The sequence below is a fragment of the Curcuma longa genome, chromosome 11 (genome assembly GCF_044706935.1).
Source record: "Curcuma longa cultivar G26 ecotype Majalengka, Jawa Barat chromosome 11, ITB_CL_G26_1.1, whole genome shotgun sequence".
Lineage (NCBI taxonomy): Eukaryota > Viridiplantae > Streptophyta > Magnoliopsida > Zingiberales > Zingiberaceae > Curcuma > Curcuma longa.
Genome location: NC_133871.1, coordinates 16,292,246 through 16,319,252, shown reverse-complemented (window position 1 = coordinate 16,319,252; position 27,007 = coordinate 16,292,246). Strand labels below are relative to the sequence as shown.

The following is a 27,007-nucleotide window of genomic DNA, read 5'->3' as shown; positions in this document are numbered from 1 at the left end:
CCTATCTATTTTTATTTCTTTTTTATTCTTTCAAGTAAGGGTAAAATTTATGTAGTACAAAGGAAAATAAGAAAGGCCCAAAAAATAACTAAAAAATATTATTATTTACAATTAGTTTGAATGGACAAAAAGAAACTTGTTAATAGTTTTAGTTACTTACAAAGAAAAAAAATAAAATGAGTTAATAGAAAATAAATCAGCACTAAAATTATATTTTTAACAAAATATTTTTAAACTAATGATGATAATGTTAGATTCTTTCAAGTATCTTTTTAATATTTTTTCAAACATTAAACGCCCTTTTTTACTATAACTAAAATATACAACAGGACTTTTGATTTTCGATCAACAAATAGACTTGAAAATAAATTTCTGAAATTAATATGGATTGTATGGTAAAATGGACAATCAGCCATCGGAAACACTTGCAAAACGTCCCTTGTGGCCTTATCTACCATTCGGCGACTCCCGTTCCCCCAAATCTATCGTCGACATCCTCTCTCCCTCGCCCTCGCCCTCGCCCTCGCCCTCGTTTAACCCTACAAGTATTCTCCTCGGAAGGATCTTCGCAATGACGAGTTCGTGGTCGCGGGCGCTGACGCAGATCTCGCCTTACACTTTTGCCTCCATCGGCATCGCCATCTCCATCGGCGTTTCCGTCCTCGGGGCTGCCTGGTTCGACTATCAAATTCCTTTTTTTTTCGTGCTAATTTTTCATTTTTTTTTAATGTTTACTGGATCTGGCTGATATCTCTCCTTCTGTGGGCTCTCGATTCCTCCAGGGGGATTTATATTACCGGGAGCAGCTTGATCGGCGCAGCGATCAAGGCCCCCAGAATCACCTCGAAGAATCTTATTAGGTGCGCGTTAATTTTGTGTGTGTTTTTTTGCTTATGCTATATATTTTACCATTTATATGATTCATCTCTATGTATATGTTGGAACTATAGCGTTCCATTTTCTTTTCATTAGTTCCCTCAGTTAGACCTTCAACAGAATAAAAGATTTAGTCCTATGTATGTACATGGTTACTTTCTTGCTGTTGTTTCATGTACTCATAATCTAATTCGGCCTTTCATTGGCATATACTCCTGTGGAAGTTATGATCAAATGCAATCTTTCTCCACTTTAGAAGGATTTCTTATCTATTGACTGTGATTCTTTTTGGTCTGAGTTTAGCATAGCTTCATTTCGTTGAGTTCCCAAACAGAGTACTTCCTATAGGTAACTGGAAAAATATGTAGGAATTGAAGTCAAATTGCTAGGAAGATGACAACTGGTGAGGCATACCATCGTAGGTGCTCATACACGACTAAACTTTGTTGTTCTAATGGCTAGGATAAGCCCTCTTAGTGGAATTTATGGATAATCATGAATTAGAACATCAAGAGGTTCCTTGAAATTAAAAATTAAAAATTTATGGGATAAGGCTTGGTTGTTGTTGTATTAAGCTTTAAATTTTAAAACGCATCAAGAGGTTCCTTGAAAGTCAATCCTATACCTAGACATATTCGCAAGGATCTCCACACACAAATGTTGAGTTCGTCTTATTAGGTAGTTCAAATTTTACAATTACAACTTTTCAGTTTTCTAAGCCCCTTGCAAATGAGTGATCACCTACCAGACTAGGTAGTTGGGCAGCATTGATCTTATTATTTCACAATTCAACCCTATAAAAGGCTTTTAATCATTAGTAATATTTCAGTTATTCTCAATCATCTTTATTGCACTAAATATAGTTTTGCTTTACCTCCTTCTATCTTTTACACTTTCAACACTTCGATTCTAAGCTTAGCGCTGAAATCAATGATTTTGATTTTTGACACCTATAGACAAAAGCAAAGCTCATGTACAATTTTGGCATGCACACACTACATTGTCTGTATCTGCAGTTTGTACCTACTAATGTTTCTGCCACCTGATAAGGCATATTAGTTGACTTCTCAGGAACAACATTGTTATTGGCATTTCTAACTGTAGCTTTTATGATCACTAAAGTGATTATATGATGTCCTTAGTGTTATTTTCTGTGAGGCTGTCGCTATATACGGTGTGATCGTTGCAATCATCCTACAAACCAAACTGGAAAGCGTTCCAGCATCAAAAATATATGACCCTGAATCTCTTCGAGCTGGATATGCTATATTTGCTTCTGGGATCATTGTTGGTTTTGCAAATCTTATGTGTGGGTACGTCGTATCTTCTTCCACATCCATCTAGCTATAGCTCAAGTAGAAGACAAGTATGTTGACATACCATCTTTGAACAGCCTTTGCGTGGGAATTATTGGGAGCAGCTGTGCTTTATCCGACGCTCAAAACTCCACACTTTTTGTAAAGATTCTGGTGATCGAAATATTTGGAAGTGCGCTTGGGTTATTCGGCGTGATCGTTAGTATAATCATGTCATCCCAAGCGACATGGCCTGCTAAGGCAACATGAGTTGTTCCTTCACATGTAGCTTGTGGTTGTATAATCTTGAATCATGATAATCATCATTCGACTGATATTGTAGTCGCTATGTCAGTTTAGTCCAGATTCTGCATTTTGTGCAGTGGCATCTGTTGTCTCTGAGGTCTTCTTTTTCCCAAATATTTTTTGAGCCGAATAATGCTCATGGCTTGACTCGACTACGGATTTGTAAAGATCCACCGTTCGAACTATTCATGGACGTAAATAGCCTACGCATTTGTTGTTGTAATTTATCTGGTGTGCTGTGAAATTTGGAGTAATTGTATTTATCTGGATTTCTTCCGGATTGCGTGAATACGGCAGATGGCTTCTGGAAAATTCAGAGATTACTGGATGGGCATTGGGCTCCATCAATACATCAAGTTGAAAATTTTTAAATATGTTTAAATGCGTAACTTTGTCAGACTTTTCTCTATTTTTTATAAATATTTAAAATTTTTAAATTATTTTTAGGAATCGGTCTAGATTAATAATTTGAGGGCGGGCGGGCCTTCGTTCCCAAATCGAATGAATGGCAATTAATGCTTAGGAGGGATTAAAAACGAATTTTAGAAAATATATGCAATGAATTGGCAAGTGAGCAGGGGCATTAGAGTCTTTTTGAGGCAATCGTATATTTTTTTTTATTCATTAACCTTTTTTTCAAATTAAAATAACAATTTACTCCTGCAATCTGTCCTATAAATAGATATACGTTGTGTGAATAGGCATTTTTGTGTTCAACTGTGGGGGCGCGGTTTAGGGTTTGTTCTCGTCTCTGCACTCCGTCTTCAACCCCCAGCGTCGATGGAAGAGATCACGGAAAAGGTTAACAATCTTAGCGTGACTGCCGATTCCCACAAGAAGAATAGAATCCAAGTCTCTAACACGAAGAAGCCCCTTTTCTTCTACGTCAATCTCGCAAAGGTATCAAATGCCGATTTTTATGATCTTATTCAATGTCGAGACTAATTTCGTTGTATTTTTTTTTATCGTAGATTCGATATAATTTTTAAATCGGGTTTGATGATTTTGATGCTTAGGAGGAACTTCTTGGCCTTTAAGATTCAGTAGGCTTCAAAATGATTACTTTTATGGTATTAGGTATTGGTTGTATTTATTTATTGGCGCTATTACTTTTTTCTTGCAGAGATACATGCAGCAGTACAATGATGTGGAGCTCTCGGCACTCGGAATGGGTATTATTTCCTTGCTCCATTGATGGAGCACATTGATCCTTGCTCAATTAATATGCTTTAGTATAGTTATTTTCCAATTGTTACATTGACAGTAGAAGTTTTAATAAATACTGTATTGTAATTGACATATTTTCTCAATTAATTATGGTATCAGTTAATCACTTGTTAATTTACTCATTGGGGCTTGTTTTGGGGCTTGTTTGGGTTTGACATCTGGGCACCCTTAATTGAATTGACAACCCATATGAGGTGCTAACTCAATATCTTGCTAGCTTGATTTCCTAACAAAAGGCTTAAAACATAGGCAGGATTCTACCATTAAACTAATGGCTTCTGCATTAAGCATTGTTCAACTGTCTCTTTCTCTTGTGTACCATGTTGAGTTCCAAATCCTGAACATCGTTTCATTACTGATATTTAAACCTTGAAACTTACGAATACACATCCTTTAACAAACCAAAATTGCTGAATTTGTTGGTTAATTATTTCCTTGTTATTTAATTTGTTTTGACATTTAATGGACAGCTAGTGAGTTTCCTGTTTTCATCACAATCAGGAAGTACTATATTAGGAAGTTAACCATTTCTTATTGTTTATGTAATCCATATTTTTCCATCTTTTATGACGACATGTGTTTTTACATTGATGGGCGTAGCAAACTTTCTACTGATTTTTTTTAAGTAGTCGATCACTCTGTGGCTATTATATATCCTATTTTTTAAAAGTATGCCCTTTATCTCCTTATTCTTCTCATGCTAAGCTCTACATCTTTTACCAAAGTGCAATTTGTTGCTGTGTTTGTAGCCTTTATCTTTCAATACTCTAGCAGGTTGATACATTGAAAACTTCATTAGTTCATTGTTTCCCTTCCTAGCAACATTAATGAAAGGTGCTATATTAGATTTATTATTATTAACTAATTTTGCAGAGTTAGCATGATCAACAGTAGTTTTTTATCATAACCCTCAAAGCAACACACACCATTTGCAAATTCTTACTAATTCACTTGGAACTTCGTTCCTGGATAATTAGTATCTCATCTTAAATTTATTTAACCTTTCAGCCATATCAACTGTAGTAACAATTGCTGAGATACTCAAAAACAGTGGGCTTGCAGTGGAGAAGAGTAAGCTTTCATTTGGCTAACTACTGATGGTCCACTAAGAGTCACTCTTTAATTGTTCATTTATTATTTAATACTTATCCAGAGATAACGACTTCTTTGGTTGAAGTGACGGATGAGACGAGGGTTCGGCCGTTGCAGAAAGCAAAGGTAAAGCTTTGATTGAACTACAATATGATTCAGTGATGTTTGTTTTGCTGATTTTCTGTTTCTGTGCAGATTGAGATTTTACTTGGGAAGACTGCAAACTTCGATGATCTGATGGTGGCTGCAACCGAGCAAGATGGTGGAGAAGGCGATCTGCAGAACTGAAAGAAATTTACTGATTTTGTTTTTGATTTGGTAGAAAATTTTGTTATTTCGGTTGTTTGTAGTCATTTCCATGAATCAGCAGCACTTTATTTTCCTTCCAAGATCGAGTCCACAGCACTTGATGCCATAGGAAGGTTCTCTAGTCCATTTTAGTTGCCTTTGTTTTTTCTTTGCAATGCCCAATCTCGTTGCTGCATTCTTGTTTCTTTATGAACTTAAGTATATATATATATGCTTGAGTCATTCCAACCATTTGATTTGATCAAACGTCGACGTATCTTGACTTCTTTTTTGAAAAAAGATCGATCTATAAAATGACCTACTTGAAGATGAAAATCAATCTAAGTTGGGATAGTTTGTATCATCAAAAGTATAAAAATGTCAGTAAATCAATTTTCAAATCTGATGATTTTTTAATCTCAATAATTACCACAATCCAGACGAGGAACTAGTTAATATGAGAGCCCAATGCGTGTTTAGGTGAGTCAAATGATCTGAATCATTCTTCTTATCTTTTACTTTAGTTAAATATCAAAGCTTATATTTAATACAAGAACAAGAGGAAAATTCCAAGGAAGAGCTGAGCAGGCCTTGTTATAATATAAATATAAAATTGATTACGACCAAGCCCTGCTTAAATTTCCTTTCCATTTTAAGCTTTCCTAGATCATCTGCATGCTATAAATCAAGTACTAACAACCCCTTTCTCCTCTCAACAAATTGGCGAGCATGGCAACGGAGAAGAAGCTCTTGTACTTTTCCCAAGGACCAGCCTCGCTCCCTTTCATTTACAAATTGCTCCTCTTGATCTTGATCACCATCAAGAAATTCTCTCTCAAATACTTTGCTTTATCTTTCTCCTGTCCCTCCATTTTGGACGAGGAAGAGAAGCAACATCATCAGCGAAAGCAGAGCGCAAATTTAAACACTGCGGCAGGTCTTCAGAGAGGAGATTTGGGGTTAATTTTATGGAGAATGGGACTGGCTCAGAGCCCAGAGGGTGAGGTGAGTGAGGAGATGGATTTGGAGGTGCTACTGCCTGATTTATTTACAGAGGACGAACCGAGCTGGGAGGAGCTGAGGCAGGCCTTCTCGGTTTTCGACGAGAACGGCGACGGCTTCATCGACGATTTGGAGCTGCGGAAGGTTCTCCGGGAGCTTGGAATTGGAGAGGGGCTGGAAGTGGATGCGTGCAGGAGGATGATCCGAGCGCAAGATCGAGATGGAGACGGGAGGATCGATTTCAGCGACTTTGTAAGGTTTTTGGAGGTCGGCTTATGTTGATGCATGCAGTCCATCGTGTATCTGACTTGACTAATCCTCTTCCACTCGCAGTCTTTTCCTTTTACGATTAAATTAATTGATGAATATATCATGTATTTTTACCATTTTTAATAAATTTATTATATATATATATATTCTTTAACATTTAATGAAGTTTTTATGTTAATTTTAGTTGCGTGTCAATACACATTAATTCTAAAAATTTATATTGGGTGTCCTAAATATTCATAAATAATTATACATTACAATATTTTATTTTTTTAGCATCGACTAAATTTTAATCAATTAATCAAAATTTAGTTTCATTTAAAAGTTGAAGGTATATTAGAAATAAAGGGAGAGTAATTTATACAAAAAAATTAATTAAAACTAAAAAGATGCTTTTTATGCAGTTTCATTCAATGCTCAATTGGATGGCCTTTTTCATTCATATAAACCAGTTTGACTTCGTTTACGTGCTCTTTTTTCAAAGATATGAAGAAAAAATTGCGAAGAACAATTTAGAAACCATATCTTCATTATTAGCCAGGTAATTAGGACAGGCACCGAATACAAAATTCAATGGATGTATTTCACAAAGAATTGTGATAAATAAATATGGATGAAATACAAAACTTTTCTTTTCCAAAACTTCTCCAGCATTACTGAGTGGATATAACAACTGGACGTTGCCCACTTCCTCTATTGCATGAATTAGATTGTCTAAATGTTCAAATACCTTGAGAGAACAATTAGGAAGAACCAATCAATCGCTTCAGGAGATCTCATCCCTCTTCGCACTCTTTGATATATGCACTAACAGCGGGATCATAAGTTGCTGCAATTCGCAAATACTTGACAGCTTCAGACTTTTCACCTTCACCCATCAAAGTGCTGCAAAGGATGACGAGATCACAATACTCATAAGCTGAATTATGAAGTTGGTACTATTTGGAAAAGATCGTGGTAGAGAAACCCGCTCTAGTATACTCACCTGCCTAATATCACCAGACCCTTGTGGTAACAGGCTTTGTCCATAGGATCCTCTGGCTCTCTGAGTTCTGCTATTTTTCTCAAGTATTTGATTCCTTCTAACTTGTTTCCCTAGAGACCAATAAGAAACACTAGTATATACTATATGCATTCATTAAACACCCAGTTTTAAAAGAATTGCACTGCCATCGCCTTTGCTTTTACCTGCCAAAGATGTGAAACTCCAGCACCAAAAATTGCGAGGACTAAAAGTGAATCTTCTTGTTTGTCAATCTATTGGTTTGTAATGAATTCTCTTTTAGAAAGATTAAGAAAATTTGTGCTTTATTTGATATAATTACAGGAAGCGATTAATATACCTTTGGGATTGCATCCTCAAAATATTTTGCTGCTGCAAGAAAAGAACTTTGGGAGCACAGAATTTGGCCCATTGCAATCAAAGCCCTAACCAACTCAGGGTCCTTTTCAATTACCGTTCTTTTATTAAATGCATATAGGAAGAAAATTAGCTGGCTAGTTACTTCATGATTTTAGAAGAAAAGTGGGGAAAAAATTGAAAGAACTAAACCAACATAGTTCACCTACTCCAACATTGAAATAGCTTTGTCGTTATGTCCCGCTGCCATTTCTTCAAGGGCGAGCTATAAAATATGCCAAACATGAAAAAGTAATATATGAGAAATTGATGTCTAATTCAACCTACAGTCTGGTATTATATAATTTACTTACGTCAAGTAGTTTTTGAGGTGGAAGACTATCCATAGGGACTTGAATCTCCAAGTGAATGTTTTCATGGGGCAATACATTCTCAGAAGAAATGTGTTTCTTCACAGGACGTCTAATATCTTGCAACCCAAATTTCTTGCGAATATATGGGTTTCGAAGGGATAATTGCTGCGGCATTCAAGTTTCATGCATGAGGACAGAAGTTCTTGAGCATTTTACATATAAAAGACACGAGCAACACAAGATATCAAACTAAAAAACTTGTATATGTACTCAGACAATCATCTAATGACACTCGTATAAAAGTTTTGAAAAGGTAATGTTTCAGAAAAATATATCAGTTGTTACTAAACTATAAACTTGCTGGGAGTGAATGGATACAACAGAAATATTTACTATCAGCTGAGATATGAAAGGGGTGGCTTGTGTTTCAGAAATGCTGTGAAGCAGGTAGTGGCAAGTATTATGGACCAAAACTGTCAATAGTTACAATATCAGCAACTTATTTGTAATATTCTTATTGATTAATACCATACAAAGTTAGAAGGGGCTACCTAGGGTAGAAGCATGAATGTTTCCCCAGTAACAGTAACGATACTGCGAATTGGTTATGAGGTCAGGTGAGCACTGCGAGTAGGTGCACAATGAGTATGAATGAAGGGATAAGACTTGACTGTGGTGGGCTATTGAGTAATTCAGTGTGGAAAACCTGAAACAATGGAGGAGAAAAAAACTGAAAAGACAAGACAAGAGAAGGAAAAGGGTAGAAGGAAATCAAGGAAAAAGAAGAAAGAATTATTCAGCTCTGATATCACATGATACAGAACCAAACTAAGAGAGGAGACAAAAGAAGACTAGCCCTGATACAAATTGATTCAGAACTATGAGGAAATGAAATGGAGAGAGGTAAGACAAAGGAAGATCCAAATACGAACTAATTCATAATCATCAATATAAGAGCCAGTAAATTACTCAAAATTTGTCTTATATATGCATTAGCTGCAAATTAATTACTGTCAATTCCCAAACAACAAATTATTCACTTATTGTTGTGTATAGGCAAGAAATTGGAAGCATTTTCAAAAATAAGTGTCATTATAGAAAAATTTGCTGCTTAAATAGAATGATGAGTTTTAACCAAATCCAATTAGTCAATCAGAATAGTTGGGATTTGCAACTACAGTTGTCTTTCAACAATTTGACTAGAACTATTAAAAGAAATGACAGACCTGTAATAACGTCAGTGAGCTGTTAGTAGCCCAATAGACCAAACTACCCTGCAATCCAAATAAGGGAGCAATTAGGCAATCATGACAGATTTTATGGCATTAGAGCTAAGAAAAAACAAAGACCAAAGGAAGGGATTAGAATAAAAGATACAGGTTGTTGAGGTTCAAATTGTAAATAGAATAGAGCTCAATTGTAAATATGTAAAAGGAATAATAATAGTAATCTATATGAACCCTACTAATGTTCCCACTTTTAACATGGTATCAAACCGAAGATAGTGACCTGCAATTCTGCTTCATCTAACCATCATGCAATCCTTCAGTCTTGCTGAGTCCTCATTCCTCAATCTCAATCTCACTGGCTCGCAATTCTGTCTCCTGGGCCATGCTGTTCTCTTGGTTTGGTCCGTGTGATTCTTCCTCAATCAAATCAGTGGAAGCTACTTCTTCAATGGATCTGTGGTTGCATGAAGATATCTTCTGTGCTTCAGCTTCTTCCATGTCTGGAAGCAGATAGTAGTTCCTCTATTTCTCTGAACAATCCTGCTGCTGTCAGATAGACTGTCCCTCAGTTGCAGGAAGCCCATTCTTGTTCCAGCACAAAGTTATCCAACAGTTCTAGTTCATGCTAGATTTGACCACAGGGTAACAACAGCCTACTCAGAATCAAACATACCATAGAAGCTCGCTGGTACTCCAATTGCAACCAAAAAGTAGGCATTCATGAGCTTCTTCAACCTTAATTCAAGTCTGTCTCATCATTGGTTCATGAAGGTAATTTTACTTCAACACAGACTACTGGATCAAACACTTCTATTCTAAATTAAGAAGACTCTTAAGCATATCCTAGAAGCCAGTTGATTTCATATCACAGCACAAGAGAAAGAGAAACAAATTTGTTTAAGATCATCAAGCAACACATGACCAGATTTTTCAATCCAAAACCTCTTAAATAAATCCAAGATTTATTAAAAAGCATAAAGAAAAAGACAATCTTGAATTGCAACCATCTCTATTCCAAGATAGAGACTCAGTGAAATGGCTTTAACTGTTTCCTACATAAGACACAAGGTGTGCATTATTGATAAACATAAGAACCTGGACACATAAAAGCAGTAACCAACCTGAGGAACATGGAATGCAATAAGAAGTAAAGGGGCAGCCAAGATATCAAGATACAACTTGTAGTACTGCACCAAGAATAAAACCAAAATCAATTATATCATACAACAAACATATGCAACATAACTACTCCAAAGCTGTACAATACAATGTCCGAGTGCAGCTGCAAAACAAATAGAGTGCACAAGTTGTTCTTCAGGATAATGTTCTGATGTGCCATCTTACTTTCAAAAATTTCAACACTTAATTTTGATAGCACTATGCCAAATTAAGAAATAAACTTTAGGGAAACTTACTTTAGCCAAAAATCCTAAAATGCCTTTTAAGTTCGCGGCATTGATATTCTGGAAAGAAATCTGAGGGGAAAAAGGAAACAATATCACCATTTAAGCTTGGTATTTAGAAAATAAAAGTTCAGTAAAAGATAAGCACAAGAACATTATGTTTCTAGAGAATGAGAACTAAAAAGCAGTACAGAAAGTATTTCCAGTCAGCCATTTTAATTCCTCACCACATAAGTCAGGAATTAGGATAGCTTGATACTAAGAATCTACTATCATGGATTTGATGCAATAACCATAGTAACATGCAATAAAAACTGAGAAAGGTAGAAGACAGTGCTTGCAACTTCATATGCCCTGTGCCATAAATTCATGCACGTCCAGACTAGTAAGACTTATTTCAGTTCAGATAACATAGAAGACTCCAAATTCCATCTTGAAGGATAAATTCAATTGTAGGAATAACAGTGAATATTTGAGCTATTGTTTCAGATTTCCTTTTACCTACAATGTAAAGGCTCAATTATACAGTATGTGTATCCATAACTTACTTCCATAGGGTGCTTGCTAAATCACAAGATGACAAGGATAATATGAAAATATAAAAATCATTGATACCAGTACCTGAACATTGACATAATGCAGTCCAGAAATTAAGATTGGAAACACAGAACCTAAAATACCACTTGAAAAATCAGTCAAGTTGAGGAACCACAGTGCTCCACCCTGGAAAAGTAAAAATTTCTTAATAGAACAATCATAATTAAAATGAGAAGAGCACTAGTGACACTTGAAATTTTCATGGGAAGAAATTTATGTACTTCTCATTCTAGTTTACAGATATAACATGATACAAAGAATAAAAGGAAAATCTACAAAGGGCAGATTAACAAGCATTAGAACAGTTCATATTTGACAAAAATAAATCTTCAAAATTGAGCATGATTATGGTGCTATTAATAAGAGAAACCAGGCTAAAGAGTTATTTATTCTTTAGTTTGATAAGTTTTGAAGCTCGAACTATCAAGAAAGAGACCAATTTATATATCTAAATTCACAGCCCTTCATACGTGAGTGGATATAATTCACTTAGTTGGCCAAGCCCAACATATGAATGGATGACATTGTTTTGAATAGGTAAGAATTGAGGTTGGACCTCCTGCTATCGAACCATGTTTAATTTGATTGGCCAGTCACTTATCCCAACAGCTCCAACTACTAGAAAAATGGACAAATTTATATATTTATATTTCAAACATATTTGTTTGAAATTTGCAACTTTGACACCTAAAGTCATGATCCATAAGGAGAGGAATTTCTATCCATTTCAAAAGGAATTATTAAACAGCCAGCTCCTCTGAGAACAATCACTCATGGAACTTTTTCCATTTTATTATCATTTTATAACTGAAAAGTCCAATACAATGAACATGTATAAATGCAAACAAAATAGTGCTATTAAGATTGACTATGGCCAAAATTCTGGAATATGCAGTTAAAACAACTATAAATGAAGATTCATATATGTACAGTATCAAACCCAGGGTGACCGTCAAGGCACATTCTCCGAATACTTGTCATCCACAACAAAAAGCAAGGAGCCTGTAAACAGTAAAGTCAAGCAAAAATACAGGAGATGAGTGAATGACTCAAAAAACTATATCAATACTTAGTCATGTATAAACTATTACAACATTAAACTGATTCACCATATTACATGTTACCCAAATAATTGACAAACATCTACAGGTTTTATAAAAGGAAGCAAAAAGGCACTGTCTATTTCATTTGCTTGTATTAAGTTAGACAAACTGATTTGCACAATTTATTGTACATAAGGAAATCTACAAAAAGAATCAAATGCAGTACGAATACAATCAGCAACTTGCAGGCATTTACCTGTACTGTCAAGAATAAAAAGTTCCACAAGTATGAAGGGCATCCAAGTTCTTTTCTTTTCTTCTGAAAGAGTAGATATTGCTCCCCAAAACCCCTTCCGGATAGAGGTGGTGGAAATGGAGGCGGCACTTATAAAAATGAACAAATAATCAGAAAACAATGGCTAAGCATACCAGCTACCATTTATGTACCCAGGAAAGAAAACATTTAAGTGAACAAAATAGTTAAATTGGTCATATTTACTCCCAAACACATCAGGAATGGAGTGTTCTGATCAAACTAGCAAAAGCAAAAATTTGACTGAATCCATTCACAAATCTTATTAAAAATCAATTTTAAATAAATAGGTAAATTCAGGATAAAAATACTTTAAATCATCAAAAAGAGAATTTCTATTTGGTCGACATTTGCTAAGATTAGTGTGGAAATACTTATTTATAAACAAAAGGAACAATAATAGATCCAAACATATTGTAGTCTAGAATGATGAGATCCCTAAGTTTCCTAACGTGTTCCATTACACATTTGCCTTTTTCTCTATGAGATTGCATGGGCTATTCAGAGACAGTTGAAAAATGGTGGGACAGGTGTCCTCAATCAAAACATGGACTATTCCTTCCACCACTCACCAAAAGTTTAGGATTCTAATCAATCAGATCAATCAAATGCTAGATTAACTCTATATAACTTTTTTCGTTTTCATTAATATTTATTTTCTTCAAAATGATCAGGTCAACACATGCAAGGGTAAAACTCTTTGATGAGCTTGATATGGTTTATAAGCCACAATATCCCTTAAGGTTACAGGTTATTCACATACTCAAGATGTGGGGGAAAGGCCCATGCTTCCAAAGAAATTTGATAACGTTACTTCAGACTGGCTTTATTTCAGAGTTGGAGAACTGTCTCTCCTTATGATGATACTTCCTAATTGTATGGTTAATGTGAACCCATTACTGACTTTGGTCCATGCTAATCATTTTCTCTCTAGTTGAACAATTCTAGAGATGGATCACACTGTGTAGTTCATCTGGTGGATTTAGAGTGTGATTCATATAATGTGGATCTCATTCACTTTTGTCATCCAACTGCCACCTAGTAGTTTTCTGTTACCTTTCATTACATGGCATCAAGAACATCATTTTCATCATACCATGTCAAAATCACATCTGCTCAGTTATATGCATGCAGATATCTCAGTCAATATAATAATCTGCTATAGCCAAAAAAAAAAAAAAGAAAAAAGGTTCTTACATTTCGGCATAAATGAAGAAATTACTTCAGCTTTCCTTAACTGCCAAATAAGCACAGGAAATAGAGATAACCGAAGAGCCAATGTGGATGTGGAGATTATCGCCCACCTGTAGTGGTGTATACAAGGTTAAACAACATGGAAATATAGTAGACTTAGAAGACTTGTTCATTTAACTTGAGAAATAGTTCCGTGAAGATTGTACATGAAAAGTATAGAGAGTGCAAAGCAACTTAATGTAAAAAAAATGCATTCAGCATTCTATCTTTCCGACAGCAGGATATCCATGTAAATCCGATTACACAAAGAAGGGGGAAAAAGTTAAAGCGCTGAGATGACTGTTCTATTTGGAAAATACACAGCACAGGGTTGTCAGGAGGAAAAAAAAACAGAGAACATTTTGGATATATTACCATGGCAGACCACTGAATTCATGAAATCCATCAAGCACTGAGATAACCGCCAGTACCGGATAATACCAAACGCTCTCGTTTCCAGAAACCTCCTCCAGAATCCCCGATCCATCAAGTGCAAGACTCGATGGCTCCGCTCCAGACTGAAAGTTACCTGCGACATTGAACTCCGACCCCGAGCTCGCGACCGAGACGTCCGCCGCGATCCCTCCGGATCCGGATGCGAGTTTGAATTCGGATAAATTCGATGAATTCCCGATCAGAAACCCTCCGTCCATCTCTCCAGGTCCTCCACCGCCACCGTGGCCATCGTCGGATGGCGGCTTCGAGGAGAACCAGGAGAAGGAACGGAAAGGGATAAGTAGTGTAGGAGTAGAGAATATAGGGGCGGAGTTGCGATTGGAGGAAAGCAAAGGAGAGTTGCGACAAGAGCTGCTGCTGAGAATGGAGGCGAGAGGACGAGCGTTGAGGCGGCGGAGAAGCTTGGTCGAGAGACCCATCGGGGTCGCGCCAAAGCAAACCGGGCTTTCTTCGTACGCAACGGCATTTTATGGCTTCTACCCCTTGCAATTTACTTCTTCTCACAAATGCCCTTCACAATGTTAAAATCACCAAAATGTCTATCATAGTTTCACAATTCCATTTTTTTACCTTAGCATATTGATATTATTATTATTTCTCTACAAAATAATAACATAATTTAATTCTAAATTTTAGCAAAAAATAGTATCGCACAACTCTGTATTATTAACTAACAATGTTAAAAAATGGAAATAATAACATTTAAAATTCCTTAAGATAAAAATTTGCCTTAACATATTGATATTATTGTTCTATCTAACAAAATGGTAATATAATAAGTTTTAAAATTTAGCAAAATAATATCGCACATTTCTATTCTGTTACTAACGATGTTAAAAATGGAATAATATTTAAAAATGCTTGAAATTTTTTTGAAGAAATATTGTAAAAGAAATTAAAAATAGAATGATTTTTTAAAATCTCCTTCAGGCTTGAACCGCTAATTGAGCATAACGAGATTATAAAGGCAAAATAATGAGATTATAACACATTAAAATTGAGATAAAATTATAATTTAATGAAATTATAATGATAAAATAATAATAAAACTATGAGAGTGAATAATGATTAACAATAATAATAATAATAAAAGAGATATTTTCAAGATCAGTAAAAGTTTGAGAGTAAAATAAAATTTTAATCTGAGAAAAAAATCAAAACAATGATAAATAGAATGTGTTAAATAAAACCATTTTATACTCTAAAACCTCTCTATTGCAACGGGAACGGGGGCAGGGCGTCCGCTCCGTCGCTCGACTGGGGAAGTCGATTTCGATTTCTGACAAGTGGTAGACATGGCCGCGAGCGGCGGGAGGCAGCGCTTGGCCGACGCTGTGAAGCAGGTCACCAATTCAAACTTCGCCGACGCACTGAAGCAGCTCAGAGCCCACGTCGACCAGGCGGACTTCGTAGCAGTCTCCTGCCGCAAGACCGGCGATTGCGCCTCTGCCTCCAGCCGCCACCCGTGGCGTCGCGTCCTCCCCATAGACACTCCTGAGATTGCCTACCTCAAGGCCAAGTTCGCAGCCGAGTCCTACGAGATCCTCCAGTTTGCTGTCTGCCCCTTCAGCCTCAAAGGCTCCAAAGTCATCGCCTTCCCGTACGCACATCATTCTCTCTACTTTCTTTTTCCACTTTTAAAAATATATTATCGTGGATTTTCCCCCCTTTGCTTTCGCCTGATCTTGGGGGCGTGTGTTTTACTTTTCAATTTACTGCTTCAATATATGATGCTATGTTTTGTTGAGGATGGGGTTTCGAATTGAAATAATCAAATTTATCTCATTTCTGTTAGAATTAAGTAGAAGACGATTTCTTATCCTTATCCATGAATTTTTGTTTATCTTAGCATTGTTGATTATAGCTGCCTATGGTTGGAAGAGCTTAAATTAATTTTATTCAAAAAAAAAAATCTTGTTGCGACCTTTACACATTCATATTGTAATTGTATCTCTCAAATATATTAATGTTTTGCATAGAATTTATTTTAATTTACCTCAACACTAGATAATGCATCCTGACCCGCCTGAAAGCTTACTCCTAAAACGATGAGTGTAGATGACCGACCAAGAGGGTCTAAATTCAGTTGTTCTTCCTAGTGCAAGTTATCTTTTCTTTTGCCTCCACTTTTTTTTCCATGCTAAACAACAACTGCATACGTTTATGTTAAGTTGTTTGTTCTGATGCTTGACAGTTGTGAAATTATGCTATGTGGTTACAGGTTTAATTTCAATTTATTTCCTAGAGATCGACTAAATTTGGGCATGCCTTCCTATAGCTTCTCTTGTCAAACTTCATTTCTAACCTCTATGGTTCATGAGGGGTTTGATTTTAATGCCTGCATATATGATGGTAAGTTCACTGTGGAGACTATAGAGGCTGACCATATACTTTACTACAATAGATTGATCAACTACTCTTTTTCCAGGTATTTCATACTCATCCAGGGTACAGGAATCTATGGATAAAGAACGAAATTGCTCTCCTCATATTCAAACACCGCATTCAAGTTCAACCACTTCAGTTGTTGATTCAATTTTTAAGTCCAGAACTAAGTCGAGAATTGAGCTCTGGTTGAGTGCTAGTAAAAATTCAAACAGCAAAACTGATGGTTAGTTCAGAAGCATGATTTTTTTTTCAGTTATAGGGCTTATTAGTATGTTTACCCTATCGATATTTGCACAGGAGATCTTTTGATGTCCCTCCGAAAGTTTATACTGGGAACTGAACTATATGGCACAAGACCTTCCATGAGGATTGATGTCTGCAGTGATCGTCAAGTTCAATTAGTATTGCAGGTGTAATCTTGATCAGTAAACAATAATTTTATCTGGTGTTGTACTACTTACCCATGGTTAATTTCTTTGACTATCTTATAAAGGAGTGGTTTTAGCAGTGTTCCCAACTCTTGGCTATCCAGCCTGTCTTTGGTGCCTTTGGGCTCAATAGCTCAAAATAAAAGTTTAAACTAAAACCTCCAATCATCTTATACTGTGTCATATTTTTTTTTTGGAGAAAACACTATATAGTGGACTTAGCATAAGCAACGCAGAGTAGTCTTGATCATCTTTTGCTTCCTATGTAGCTTAAGACTCCTAGGAAACTAATTGAAGTTGAATATTTATGTTTTTGGAGAATGTAGAATGTTTGTTCTTCTGCACTTACATTAATGTTTTCCTACCATTGTTTGCAGACCGTCAGTCGTATTTCTGATCATATTGTACCTCTGTTGATTCCTGATAAATCTGGGCAGCCTAGGGCTGTACATGTGGTGCTTACTTCTTCAGAGGAGGATAAAAGTATTCTCATGGTTGTTCTATTTGGAAATAGTTTAATCATCTTTTATTTATATTTCTATTTACGCACAACTCTTACTGCTCCACTATTCCAGAGTGAGATCCAAAATCTTGAAGATGAGCACAATTTGAAAGTACGTGGATTCCGTGAAGTGATTGATGTGATCTCCAGTTCCAATAAACCAATTATTGGTTATAACTGCCTACATGGTGGGTGTCAAATGTCAATCATGTTCTTCATTTGTCATTCTTAGCTGATACTGATATTAATGGTACCATTATGCAGATTTCACTTTTATTCATTCAAAATTTGTTGGTCCTCTTCCTTTGACATTCAGTGAATTTATGTGTTCCTTGAGGTTGGTGTTTACCAATATACTTGACATCAATCATTTGTCCAAGGAAATTGGTGCTTTAAGAAAAGCAAAGAGTCTGTCTTCCGCTCTAAGTTATTTAAAGAGACAATTTTCTGTGCCCATTGATATTGAACTTCCTGCAGAAGGTACGCTAAATTTTCTTCCCTGCCATCACATAGACAATTCTGCATTTCTTTGGACAACCCGATCAACCTCTAGTTATTCTTCGTTGGTTAGTTCTTCTTAATTGAATTTCATGTATAAAATCTGACATATTGTACTTGTTAGATTGACTGTTCTATGCAGCCTATTAACTGGTGCTCTATTTTTCCGATCTGCAATCTATTTGATCCCCAAAGTTAACATTTTATCCTTCTTTCCTGAATTTCTCAGATGAAGATTGTACCACTAAAGCCCATGGACATAATGTTCTACAGATAACTCATTTGTTTGCCATACTTCGCACACTACTAAAACTATTTCCCAATGGAATTGCCAAAGAACAATACATCGAGACCATTGAAGATTATTTAAATATCTTATATCCTAGTCATACTAGGATACAAGAATCTGATGAGGAAGACCTTAGTTTCATAATGGAAAATGGCAGGGCTATCAGTACCAATGACTTGATTTTTTTGTGGGGATATGGTCATTTGACTGCCAAAGAGCTAAAACATAGTCTACAAGAAGCTCATGATGTGTTTAAGGAAGACTTTGAGTTGCAGTTCATGGATAAGAGTTGTGCAGTTATTCTCTTTTACAGAGCAGGATCTGCACAGGTTTTACTAGAGTTGATGGCATCAAGAATGTTCTATTCGGATGGTTTATCAAAAATGAAATCAGAGGGGCTGAAAGCAGCTGGATATCAATGTTACAAGAAAGTTTGCAGATTAGGCCTTTGGGACACAAACTTATCTGATTCATTGGAGAATGTAATGTCAGATCCAGCCAACGGCATTTCAACTTTTTCCGAGAAAGATGCATCTGAGGTTCGCTGGACAAGTGAATATGCGATTGATCTAAGTGATCTTTAGAGATTTTTTAAGAATGAGAGTTCCCTGCTGCTTTTGAGAAGTGCAAGCAATGAAAATTTCAAACAGTTTGGCAAAGAGTATAATAGAAGCAGCGAAAATGGAAGGGTGCTCAACTAAGTTATGCTGAAGCTGCCAATCAACCCGGAGCTTCTGTTACCGGTTGTCCTTTGGGGAAGATGCTACATGCTGACTTCTTTTGCTGCTAGACAAAATCTCGATCAAGAAAATGCTGTTTTACAATGGAAAGCAATGGAAGCTTTTTGCCGAAATTGGTTTGTTATACGCATACATTTAGTTTGGATGCTCTCTGCGAGTCCCATGGAAGCTTTGAATTAACAGTGATTATTTGACGATTATCGATCACAAAGACATTGCGTGCTTGTTTCAATTGATGAACACAATCGTATCCCTTGTGAACGTCGAGATAAGCATGTGTTTACGTTTGGTATGCGTAAAAGATCATCTTTAATGTTTTTAAAATTTACGCCAGATGTCTAAATGTCTTTGTTCAGAAAGATACACACGGAAGCCTCCAATTTTAAATCTTCTGATGAGACATTTTGAAGCCAACACTTTGGTACCTTCAATTAACTTTTTCAACTTCATCTTTTTCTTCTGCAAAGAAAAAAACATTTTTTCAACTTCAAGAGTTATGTATGTGATCACAGGAATCAGACACGAGTTTTATACATTTCCAGCCAAAATACTTTTAAGAAAAAAAACACAACTTAGCCATAGCTACATTAGACAAAACCCCGTACTTATACAAAACAGAAACTGTAATCTGTAAACAGCATAAACGCAGAACTGAAAGCATGTAAACACCAAATTATCAAAGCAAACAAATGTTTCAATAGATAATTAAAGAGTGATGTGATCATCGGCCGGTCATGAGACTTGCATCTGTAATTGTTGCAATAGAGTTCAGATCCTGAGACGGTGGCTGAGCAAACACCGGCACAGGCATTTCCTTAGGGATTTCTGCAACTGGGCCCTCAAAGTTGAGCGCCAGCACCACCTGCCTCATCGAAGGCCTCTGCCCTCTGTCCGGGTGCGCGCACCACAATCCTACCAGCATCAAGCACTCCGCCTGATTCGCATAAGACGCCGCGCCAAGACTCGGATCCACCGCCTCCAGCAGCGCCCCCCTGCCGTGCATCCTCCAAACCCAATCCACCAGCCTCACCTCCTCATCGTCCTTGCTCGGCTCCACCGCCCTTCTCCCCGCCGCGATCTCCAGCGCCACCACGCCGAAGCTGAACACGTCCGATTCCTTGCTGGCTTTGCCGGTCGCGAAGCACTCCGGCGCCAAGTAGCCGAACGTCCCTGCCACGGCCGTGCTCTTCAGGCCGAACTCACGATCCACCAGCCTGGCCAACCCGAAGTCCCCCAGCTTCGCGTTGAAATCGGAATCCAGCATCACGTTGCTGGATTTGACGTCCCTGTGCACCACGCACTGCTCCGCTTCTTCGTGAAGGTAGAGCAGCGCCGAGGCGAGGCCGAGGGCGATGCCGTACCTGACCTCCCATGTGAGTGAGTGATCATTCTTCTTCACGGGGAAAAGGTGCCAGTCGAGGCTTCGATTGGGGAGGAACTCGTAGACGAGGATGAACTCGGAGCGCTCGTGGCACCAACCCACGAGCTGCACCAGATTCCGATGCCGAAGCCGGCTAATGATCTTGATCTCCGACAGGTATTCTTTGATTCCTTGTTTGGAGTTGCTTGAGATCTTCTTCACTGCCACTTGTTGCTTGCTGCTACTTAGTAATCCTCTATAAACGCAACCAAATCCACCTTGGCCGAGCTTCTGCTTGTCTGAGAAATTGCTTGTCGCAGATACGAGATCCTTGTAACAGAATCGACCTGGGACGCCGGCTGATATGGCTAATTCGACATCCAGATCCAGTGAATCGCTTGTATCCTTTTCGCCATAAATCCAACGTCTCCAGCTTGAGCTTTGGCCAAAGGATCGAAGTAACCAACGTACCAGACAACGTATTGGTCCGCATAAGAGAAAGATGATTAATCTTACTAATCTGGTAATCAATCCAAAGACGGCCATGTCCAGGATGAGGAACAGCAGGTTGTAATGTTCTAGTTAGTTTTTCTGAATGGTCTGTCTGCAGGAAACTATCTCGCAAGGTTTTTCTATAATCGTGGATGGCTTGCAAACAACCTCTATTATTTGGTTATATTATCTTAGTCTTCAGTCAAAGTCATTAGCCCCAAAATAAATAAACAAGTACAAAAACTTCATAACCAAGTCCAACAAAATTTTGATATTTATAACAAACTAAAATTTCTATCATATAATATAATTTTGTTCATCGAATAAATATTTGTAACATACTATTGGAACAAATAAGAATATTTTGTTTTTACCTCCACAAATAAAACTTTATATTAATCAATGATCATATATATTCACATTGTTTTGAACTGATGGTTATCCATATGAGAATTTGACTTTCACTCACCATTATTTATATAAATTTTAAAAAAATGACTAAACTGAGGGAGAGTAATGAAGCATGCATGTGACTATTGAAGGTAATTTGAGCGAACATCTACCTTATTTATATTGATTAACGTGTAGATACAATTTTTATTACTAAAGTTTAAGATTATTATAGTAATTAATTATGTAATGTAATTGGATTAGTCAATTAAGACAGATTTGATAAATTAACATGTCTAGGTTAGTTGGGCGTTTACATTGCAATATGAAGACTCGGCAATAAGATAGAAGAATCAAGTGTTAGTAAAGTAAATGCATAAGCGGTAAGGTGATGAAGCGCAAGGCATAGGGTGATATTAATGTATGAGGGCATGATTCCTCTCCTCTTCACCTGCCTTCTTCATCTCACTCTCAGACCTTACCTTCTTCCTTGGACGGATTTTTTTCCCCCTTCTTTTCCTTGTCTCCGTTCCATTCTTTTTGGAACAAGGGGAGGGGAGCTTAGAGTGGATTGGTGTTGATAGTGGTTCTTAGCCTCGTCATGGGCTCGGGAGGACATGGAAGAGCTGCTGGATCATTGTACTTGTGATATAATTTTTCTGGGATGCAGTGGCATGAGCTTGGGGGCGGAAACGCAGAGCTTGTTTTGACGTCTTGTTTTCATGCCCAAATTCAGTGAACTAGCAGCGGCGGAGAGTGGAAAAGGAGTGATTTTGTACTGAACTCCATGTCCTGCGATTAAGATGCCTTTTCTGCTTGAATAATTTACTGTGAGGAGCAGTAGATGCTAGATCTTCTTAATTGGCTGCGGAGATGGAATCTGGGAACGGCTTCTTCCCTCTCGAGGAGTGCCGCCTAGATCCGAAGTGGCTCATCGACCCTAACTTGCTGTTCGTCGGGCCCAAGATCGGGGAAGGCGCTCACGCGAAGGTGTACGAAGGAAAGTGAGTTGCTAGGCTGAGATCAGCCCCTTCTCGGCAATACTGTTCGATTGCTGTCTATTTTTTTTTTCTCGAACTAATTTTTGAGGAGTATGGGGTCCTGTCGGCGCCATGGTGTGTAGGTATAAGAACCAAAATGTGGCTGTCAAGGTCATGCACAAAGGGGACAACGCCGAGGAGGCAACGAAGAGGGAGGGGAGGTTCATGCGGGAAGTGACGTTGCTCTCCCGTGTTCAGCACAAAAACCTCGTGAAGGTTGATTTCGCCAATGGCGTTCTTTCAACGACTATCTCTCTTATTTCTTTTGCTAATGGATGCTGTTAAACTTTCAGTTTATTGGAGCTTGCATGGAACCTGTGATGGTGGTAGTTACGGAGATTCTTCTTGGAGGATCACTGCGCAAGTATTTGATAAACATGAGGCCTAGGAAGTTGGAGCCTCGTGTTGCAGTTGCCTTTGCATTGGATATAGCTCGAGCTATGGAGTGCTTGCATTCTCATGGGATCATCCATCGTGATCTGAAGCCTGGTATTTTCCCTTTTTTATTCTTTTTTTCAAATTTTTTGGTTATTTCTGAATATTTCCTAGTACATTATTTTGTCTGTCCCTTCAGTGCATACTGTGTTTCTCAGTGGCGGAACATTAGCTTAAACCTATACATCAGTCAACTAGTGTTGTGACTAAGAGCAGCATTCATATGCATATTTTAGCTAGGTGATGAAGATTGTGTTACTTAGTCCTTGTACTATTTTTTGTCAAAGTATGCAGGAGAATGGAAATTGATTGAATGCACTTGATAGTTTTATGCTATAGTTAGATGGAAAAGAATCTTTAAGATTTCTTGAGCAAAATTATCTCTTTGTTGAAAGATTAAGAGGATATAAATTAGACAAGGATTTCAATGTCTAATTCTAATATTTGCTTGCACCCCGTTTTTGAAGTATAAAAACGCATGTTCATTCAATTCCTTGCTGAAAAGGGGTTCTACAACATCTAAAATCATCAATGATTTTCTTTTTTTTTTAAAGCCAATGGACATTTCTAGTGCATCTATGGATAATTTAAGAATCATGATAAGTGAGTATGGTAATGGATTAATGATCCAATTAGGTTTTCAACTTGAAGTCTCATTACAAATATGAATCCATGGGTGCATGTACCTGTTGTATCTTGGTTAAGAATTATAAATCTGCAGATATCATCCACTTATACGATCTGGAAGGGAATCAAGGGAAAGAAGTTGGTTCATACTAGATGAACAATAGGAATTGTTATTATCATTAGTAGATTGTTTCAGAAGAGATACAAGAATCATATGGTTGTCTGGATGGAAGACATGTAACAAATGGAAACAACTTAAACCTAGATTTCATTTCAGTTTAGTCTCAGCTATGTGACTAAACCAGAACTAGTCCTTTTTATAACAATGTACACCACAGGACCTAGATCCTTGTTTTGACAAAATAGCCTCATCTTAGTTTCTAGTTTAATATAATATTTTTTTTCATTATTATTCCTCTTTTTTCTTTGTTTTTTTTTAGAAACAGATATAACACTCACATTTTTTAAAAAACTTAGAAATTGACTGCATTTTTCCGTTTCTTGCCAGATTTAATGCAAATATTTTCCATTTTTAAATTAAAATTAATTTTTTTTTGGTGCTTTAACCGGGAAAAGGCTTCTCCAAATCTCTAAGTCTCACATAAACACTTCAAAAAAGCAACAGAATAAATTGTCAATACCAACAATTGTTGTGGTCAATTTTAGAAAGAAATGAGTGTCTAATACTTATATCAATGTAATATTTGACTTACATTATGATATAGTTTCTTGTAATCGAACTATTCAATTGTCAGGTCAATGGACTTTCTGCATCAACTCTAAGTCCATACATTTTTATATTGATACTAGATTAACTTGTCATATTCAAATAAAACTCCATTTTATATGCTACTTCTTGTTCATATTATGCTAGTTAATTGATTGATTCTATTATGTTAATTATGAGAGTTTAGTGAAGATAAATAAAACTTTGAATTCTGAGCTGAAAGTTTCAGAAACTAAGATATTGAGTAGAATTAAAATTGAATTATATGAAATATAACTTCTGTAATACTAAATGGGTGGATAAATAATTGAATTGTAGAAATTGTAGAGATTTTGATCTATGTTCAACGCCAAAGAAAAATTAAGATATAATTCTTAGGATACAGACTAAGTAGTTGAAACGGAAAGGAGTCTATGAAATCTTGGGTGATTGTCATGTACCCCATAGGCATATGAAAAATTTTATAAGATTTTGGTATAATGGAAAGGAAAGGGCAGCTCGGTGTGTGTGACCACCAAGTGTGTGTGTGTGTGTGTGTGTGTGTGTGTGTGTGTGTCTTTGTAAACGGTAAAGAAGCAACACATTCTAAAATTGGTGAGAGTGATCTTAAATGACAAAATCATAGAAAATATTGTAATGACCATATATCCCATGGTTTTGTTCAATAGGCATAGTTAAATGCTTGTGTGGAAAAATTTTAAAGATATTTGGTATTTTGTCAAATACTGAAAAAAGCATGTCCAAAGGGCAAATGAAGCTTTCGGACACCAATTTGGATATCAGTGAAGATGAAACTGTATGAGGAAGACATCAAGATGAAGCTCTGGACTGCATAGTGTTTGATGATTTAGGATGAGAGAATTTTAGTAATATAGTACCAAAAAAGTCATTGAAGATTTAACCTGGATAGGAAATGGTAGCTTAACTCTTGAATTTATCAGTTTTCATGCATTTAAATACTTCAATGATATAAACAATGTCATGATATGTTTGGTATTTGACACTCCTGAATGAGCTTTAGCACATTGTACTATGGAATTGATCTTTTTCAGTTGTTGATGTTATCATATTGTACATCAACGTGGTTATTTATTAATTTGACTTTAGCACTTTGCAACCAATGGATATGTGCCCAAATACTAATGTTGAATAATTTGGTAGCATGGCTATTTATTAGGAACATGTAAGATTTAAAGACGGCACTCTGAAATATATGATTCCCAGGGGTGCTGCACCTTTTAGGATAGGAAAATTCTGGCAATCTTCTTATATATGGTCAACTGCCAGATGAAAACCAATAAAGTAGACCTGCAATGTCATGAACCCTATGCACTTGGGTTTGCCTTGTAGAAGAATTGTCATCAAGGCCTGCATAGGGTCACTTGGTTTTATGGTTGTTTTTTTCAGTTATAAAGCTTTGATTTCTATGATATGGTTCATGTATCTACTCAATTTTTATGCTTATGCTAACTACTTTTCAGCCCTGGAATGAACTTTAACCCTTTTTTAAAACAAATTCTCCTTTCATATCTCTACCATTGTCTCCTTGTCAGAGAACTTGCTATTGACTGCAGACCAGAGGGCAGTGAAACTGGTCGATCTTGGTTTGGCCAGAGAAGAAACATTAACTGAGATGATGACTGCTGAAACAGGAACGTACCGTTGGATGGCCCCTGAGGTGCATTATAATGCTTGCATAATTGCTTGGATGCTCGATCTATTGCTGGATACTGTGTGAAATTTCTAAATGATAACCAACAAAAACCACTGTACAGTTATACAGCACTGTCACATTAAGGCATGGAGAGAAGAAACATTACAATCATAAGGTGGATGTATACAGCTTTGCAATTGTGTTATGGGAGTTACTTCACAATCGGCTTCCTTTTGAAGGCATGTCCAACCTGCAAGCGGCCTATGCAGCTGCTTTCAAGGTAGTCCACTTTGCAATCCTGCGGTCTTTTTAACAATATTGAAATCGAACTGTTTGTCCTTTCTGGTTTTAGAACTTCAGGCCAAGTGCGGATGACCTTCCGGAGGAACTGGCTCTAATCTTAACTTCTTGTTGGCAAGAGGACCCAAATTCACGTCCCAACTTTAGCCAAATAGTTCAGATGCTTCTACATTATCTTTCTACTCTTTCACCACCTGAACATGTTGTTTCATCACATGCCTTCAATTCAGAAAATGTGGTTTTGCCGCCTGAATCTCCCGGCACAAGTTCATTGATGGCAGCTCGAGATGAAACGGACGATATTGCGAAGGGCACTAGGAATAGCAAAGGATTTTCTTGCTTTGGCCAGTGTTTTTAGACACCTTCTACAAATAAACCTTTAGCCTTCCCGAATTGATTAGTGAATTCAATTCTCAGACATGCATCTATCTGCTAACACTACTATTCCATTTCCTGGTTGCTACGCGTATGTTAGGAATAAAACAGTATCATGGCTTCACCTCCTTTATGAGGTTGAAATTATTTCCGCATTTGGGTAAATTGCCTGCACAAATGCAGGCGGAATGGTTGAGCTCCTTAACTTCAGAGATCAGGTGCAGTTATTGTGGACTCTTCAAGAATGACAACTGAAAATATCTGATAAAACATTTTTTGTCATGGGGTCTCGCCTAAGCATGATGTTGCCGTTGTAGGTTAGTTCGATCAGTGCTAAATCTGATTTTGAAGAAAACTAGGAAGGAAGAATTTTTGAGTTGATAATGTGTGATTTTGTGAAAATATGTTAGTTAGTTTCA

The 27,007-nt window shown here is 36.9% G+C and overlaps 7 protein-coding genes across 8 annotated transcripts; 5 read left to right on the top strand and 2 right to left on the bottom strand.

Annotated features, from left to right (window-relative positions):
* Positions 1 to 448: 448 nt before the first annotated feature.
* LOC141840853 (V-type proton ATPase subunit c''2-like) lies at positions 449 to 2,740 on the top strand. Its single transcript, XM_074728933.1, has 4 exons — positions 449 to 675; positions 783 to 860; positions 2,019 to 2,189; positions 2,270 to 2,740. Exons 1-4 carry the CDS (start codon positions 572 to 574, stop codon positions 2,439 to 2,441), a joined length of 525 nt encoding a protein of 174 aa, XP_074585034.1. The 5' UTR covers positions 449 to 571; the 3' UTR covers positions 2,442 to 2,740.
* A 461-nt stretch (positions 2,741 to 3,201) lies between these two features.
* Positions 3,202 to 5,304, top strand: LOC141840668 (uncharacterized protein At2g34160-like). The gene is made up of 5 exons (XM_074728718.1): positions 3,202 to 3,377; positions 3,601 to 3,649; positions 4,713 to 4,775; positions 4,858 to 4,922; positions 4,992 to 5,304. Exons 1-5 carry the CDS (start codon positions 3,258 to 3,260, stop codon positions 5,082 to 5,084), a joined length of 390 nt encoding a protein of 129 aa, XP_074584819.1. The 5' UTR covers positions 3,202 to 3,257; the 3' UTR covers positions 5,085 to 5,304.
* Positions 5,305 to 5,813: 509 nt separating this feature from the next.
* On the top strand, positions 5,814 to 6,368 carry LOC141837221 (putative calcium-binding protein CML46). Its single transcript, XM_074724664.1, has one exon. It carries the CDS (start codon positions 5,814 to 5,816, stop codon positions 6,366 to 6,368), a length of 555 nt encoding a protein of 184 aa, XP_074580765.1.
* A 531-nt stretch (positions 6,369 to 6,899) lies between these two features.
* Positions 6,900 to 14,762, bottom strand: LOC141840504 (ALBINO3-like protein 2, chloroplastic). The gene is made up of 14 exons (XM_074728505.1): positions 14,263 to 14,762; positions 13,852 to 13,958; positions 12,598 to 12,725; positions 12,229 to 12,300; positions 11,323 to 11,424; positions 10,714 to 10,773; positions 10,420 to 10,485; positions 9,296 to 9,343; positions 8,070 to 8,234; positions 7,926 to 7,981; positions 7,700 to 7,817; positions 7,545 to 7,613; positions 7,342 to 7,451; positions 6,900 to 7,241 (listed from the first exon to the last, which is right to left on the bottom strand). Exons 1-14 carry the CDS (start codon positions 14,760 to 14,762, stop codon positions 7,133 to 7,135), a joined length of 1,710 nt encoding a protein of 569 aa, XP_074584606.1. The 3' UTR covers positions 6,900 to 7,132.
* Positions 14,763 to 15,619: 857 nt separating this feature from the next.
* On the top strand, positions 15,620 to 19,575 carry LOC141841296 (poly(A)-specific ribonuclease PARN-like). Its single transcript, XM_074729443.1, has 8 exons — positions 15,620 to 15,943; positions 16,565 to 16,695; positions 16,772 to 16,954; positions 17,029 to 17,141; positions 17,537 to 17,653; positions 17,735 to 17,849; positions 17,926 to 18,141; positions 18,389 to 19,575. Exons 1-8 carry the CDS (start codon positions 15,639 to 15,641, stop codon positions 19,030 to 19,032), a joined length of 1,824 nt encoding a protein of 607 aa, XP_074585544.1. The 5' UTR covers positions 15,620 to 15,638; the 3' UTR covers positions 19,033 to 19,575.
* Positions 19,576 to 19,748: 173 nt separating this feature from the next.
* LOC141838133 (L-type lectin-domain containing receptor kinase IX.1-like) lies at positions 19,749 to 21,094 on the bottom strand. Its single transcript, XM_074725530.1, has one exon. The coding sequence runs from the start codon at positions 21,092 to 21,094 to the stop codon at positions 19,910 to 19,912; it is 1,185 nt and encodes a 394-aa protein (XP_074581631.1). The 3' UTR covers positions 19,749 to 19,909.
* Positions 20,644 to 26,781, top strand: LOC141838135 (serine/threonine-protein kinase STY13-like). 2 transcript variants are annotated; one of them, XM_074725533.1, is made up of 7 exons: positions 20,644 to 20,725; positions 21,731 to 22,434; positions 22,554 to 22,686; positions 22,764 to 22,959; positions 25,813 to 25,937; positions 26,035 to 26,193; positions 26,444 to 26,781. In XM_074725533.1, exons 2-7 carry the CDS (start codon positions 22,304 to 22,306, stop codon positions 26,486 to 26,488), a joined length of 789 nt encoding a protein of 262 aa, XP_074581634.1. In that variant the 5' UTR covers positions 20,644 to 20,725; positions 21,731 to 22,303; the 3' UTR covers positions 26,489 to 26,781. The 2 variants fall into 2 exon arrangements, with proteins under 2 accessions (XP_074581634.1, XP_074581633.1); XM_074725532.1 differs by having other exon boundaries at positions 26,266 to 26,781.
* The last annotated feature ends 226 nt before the right edge of the window (positions 26,782 to 27,007 follow it).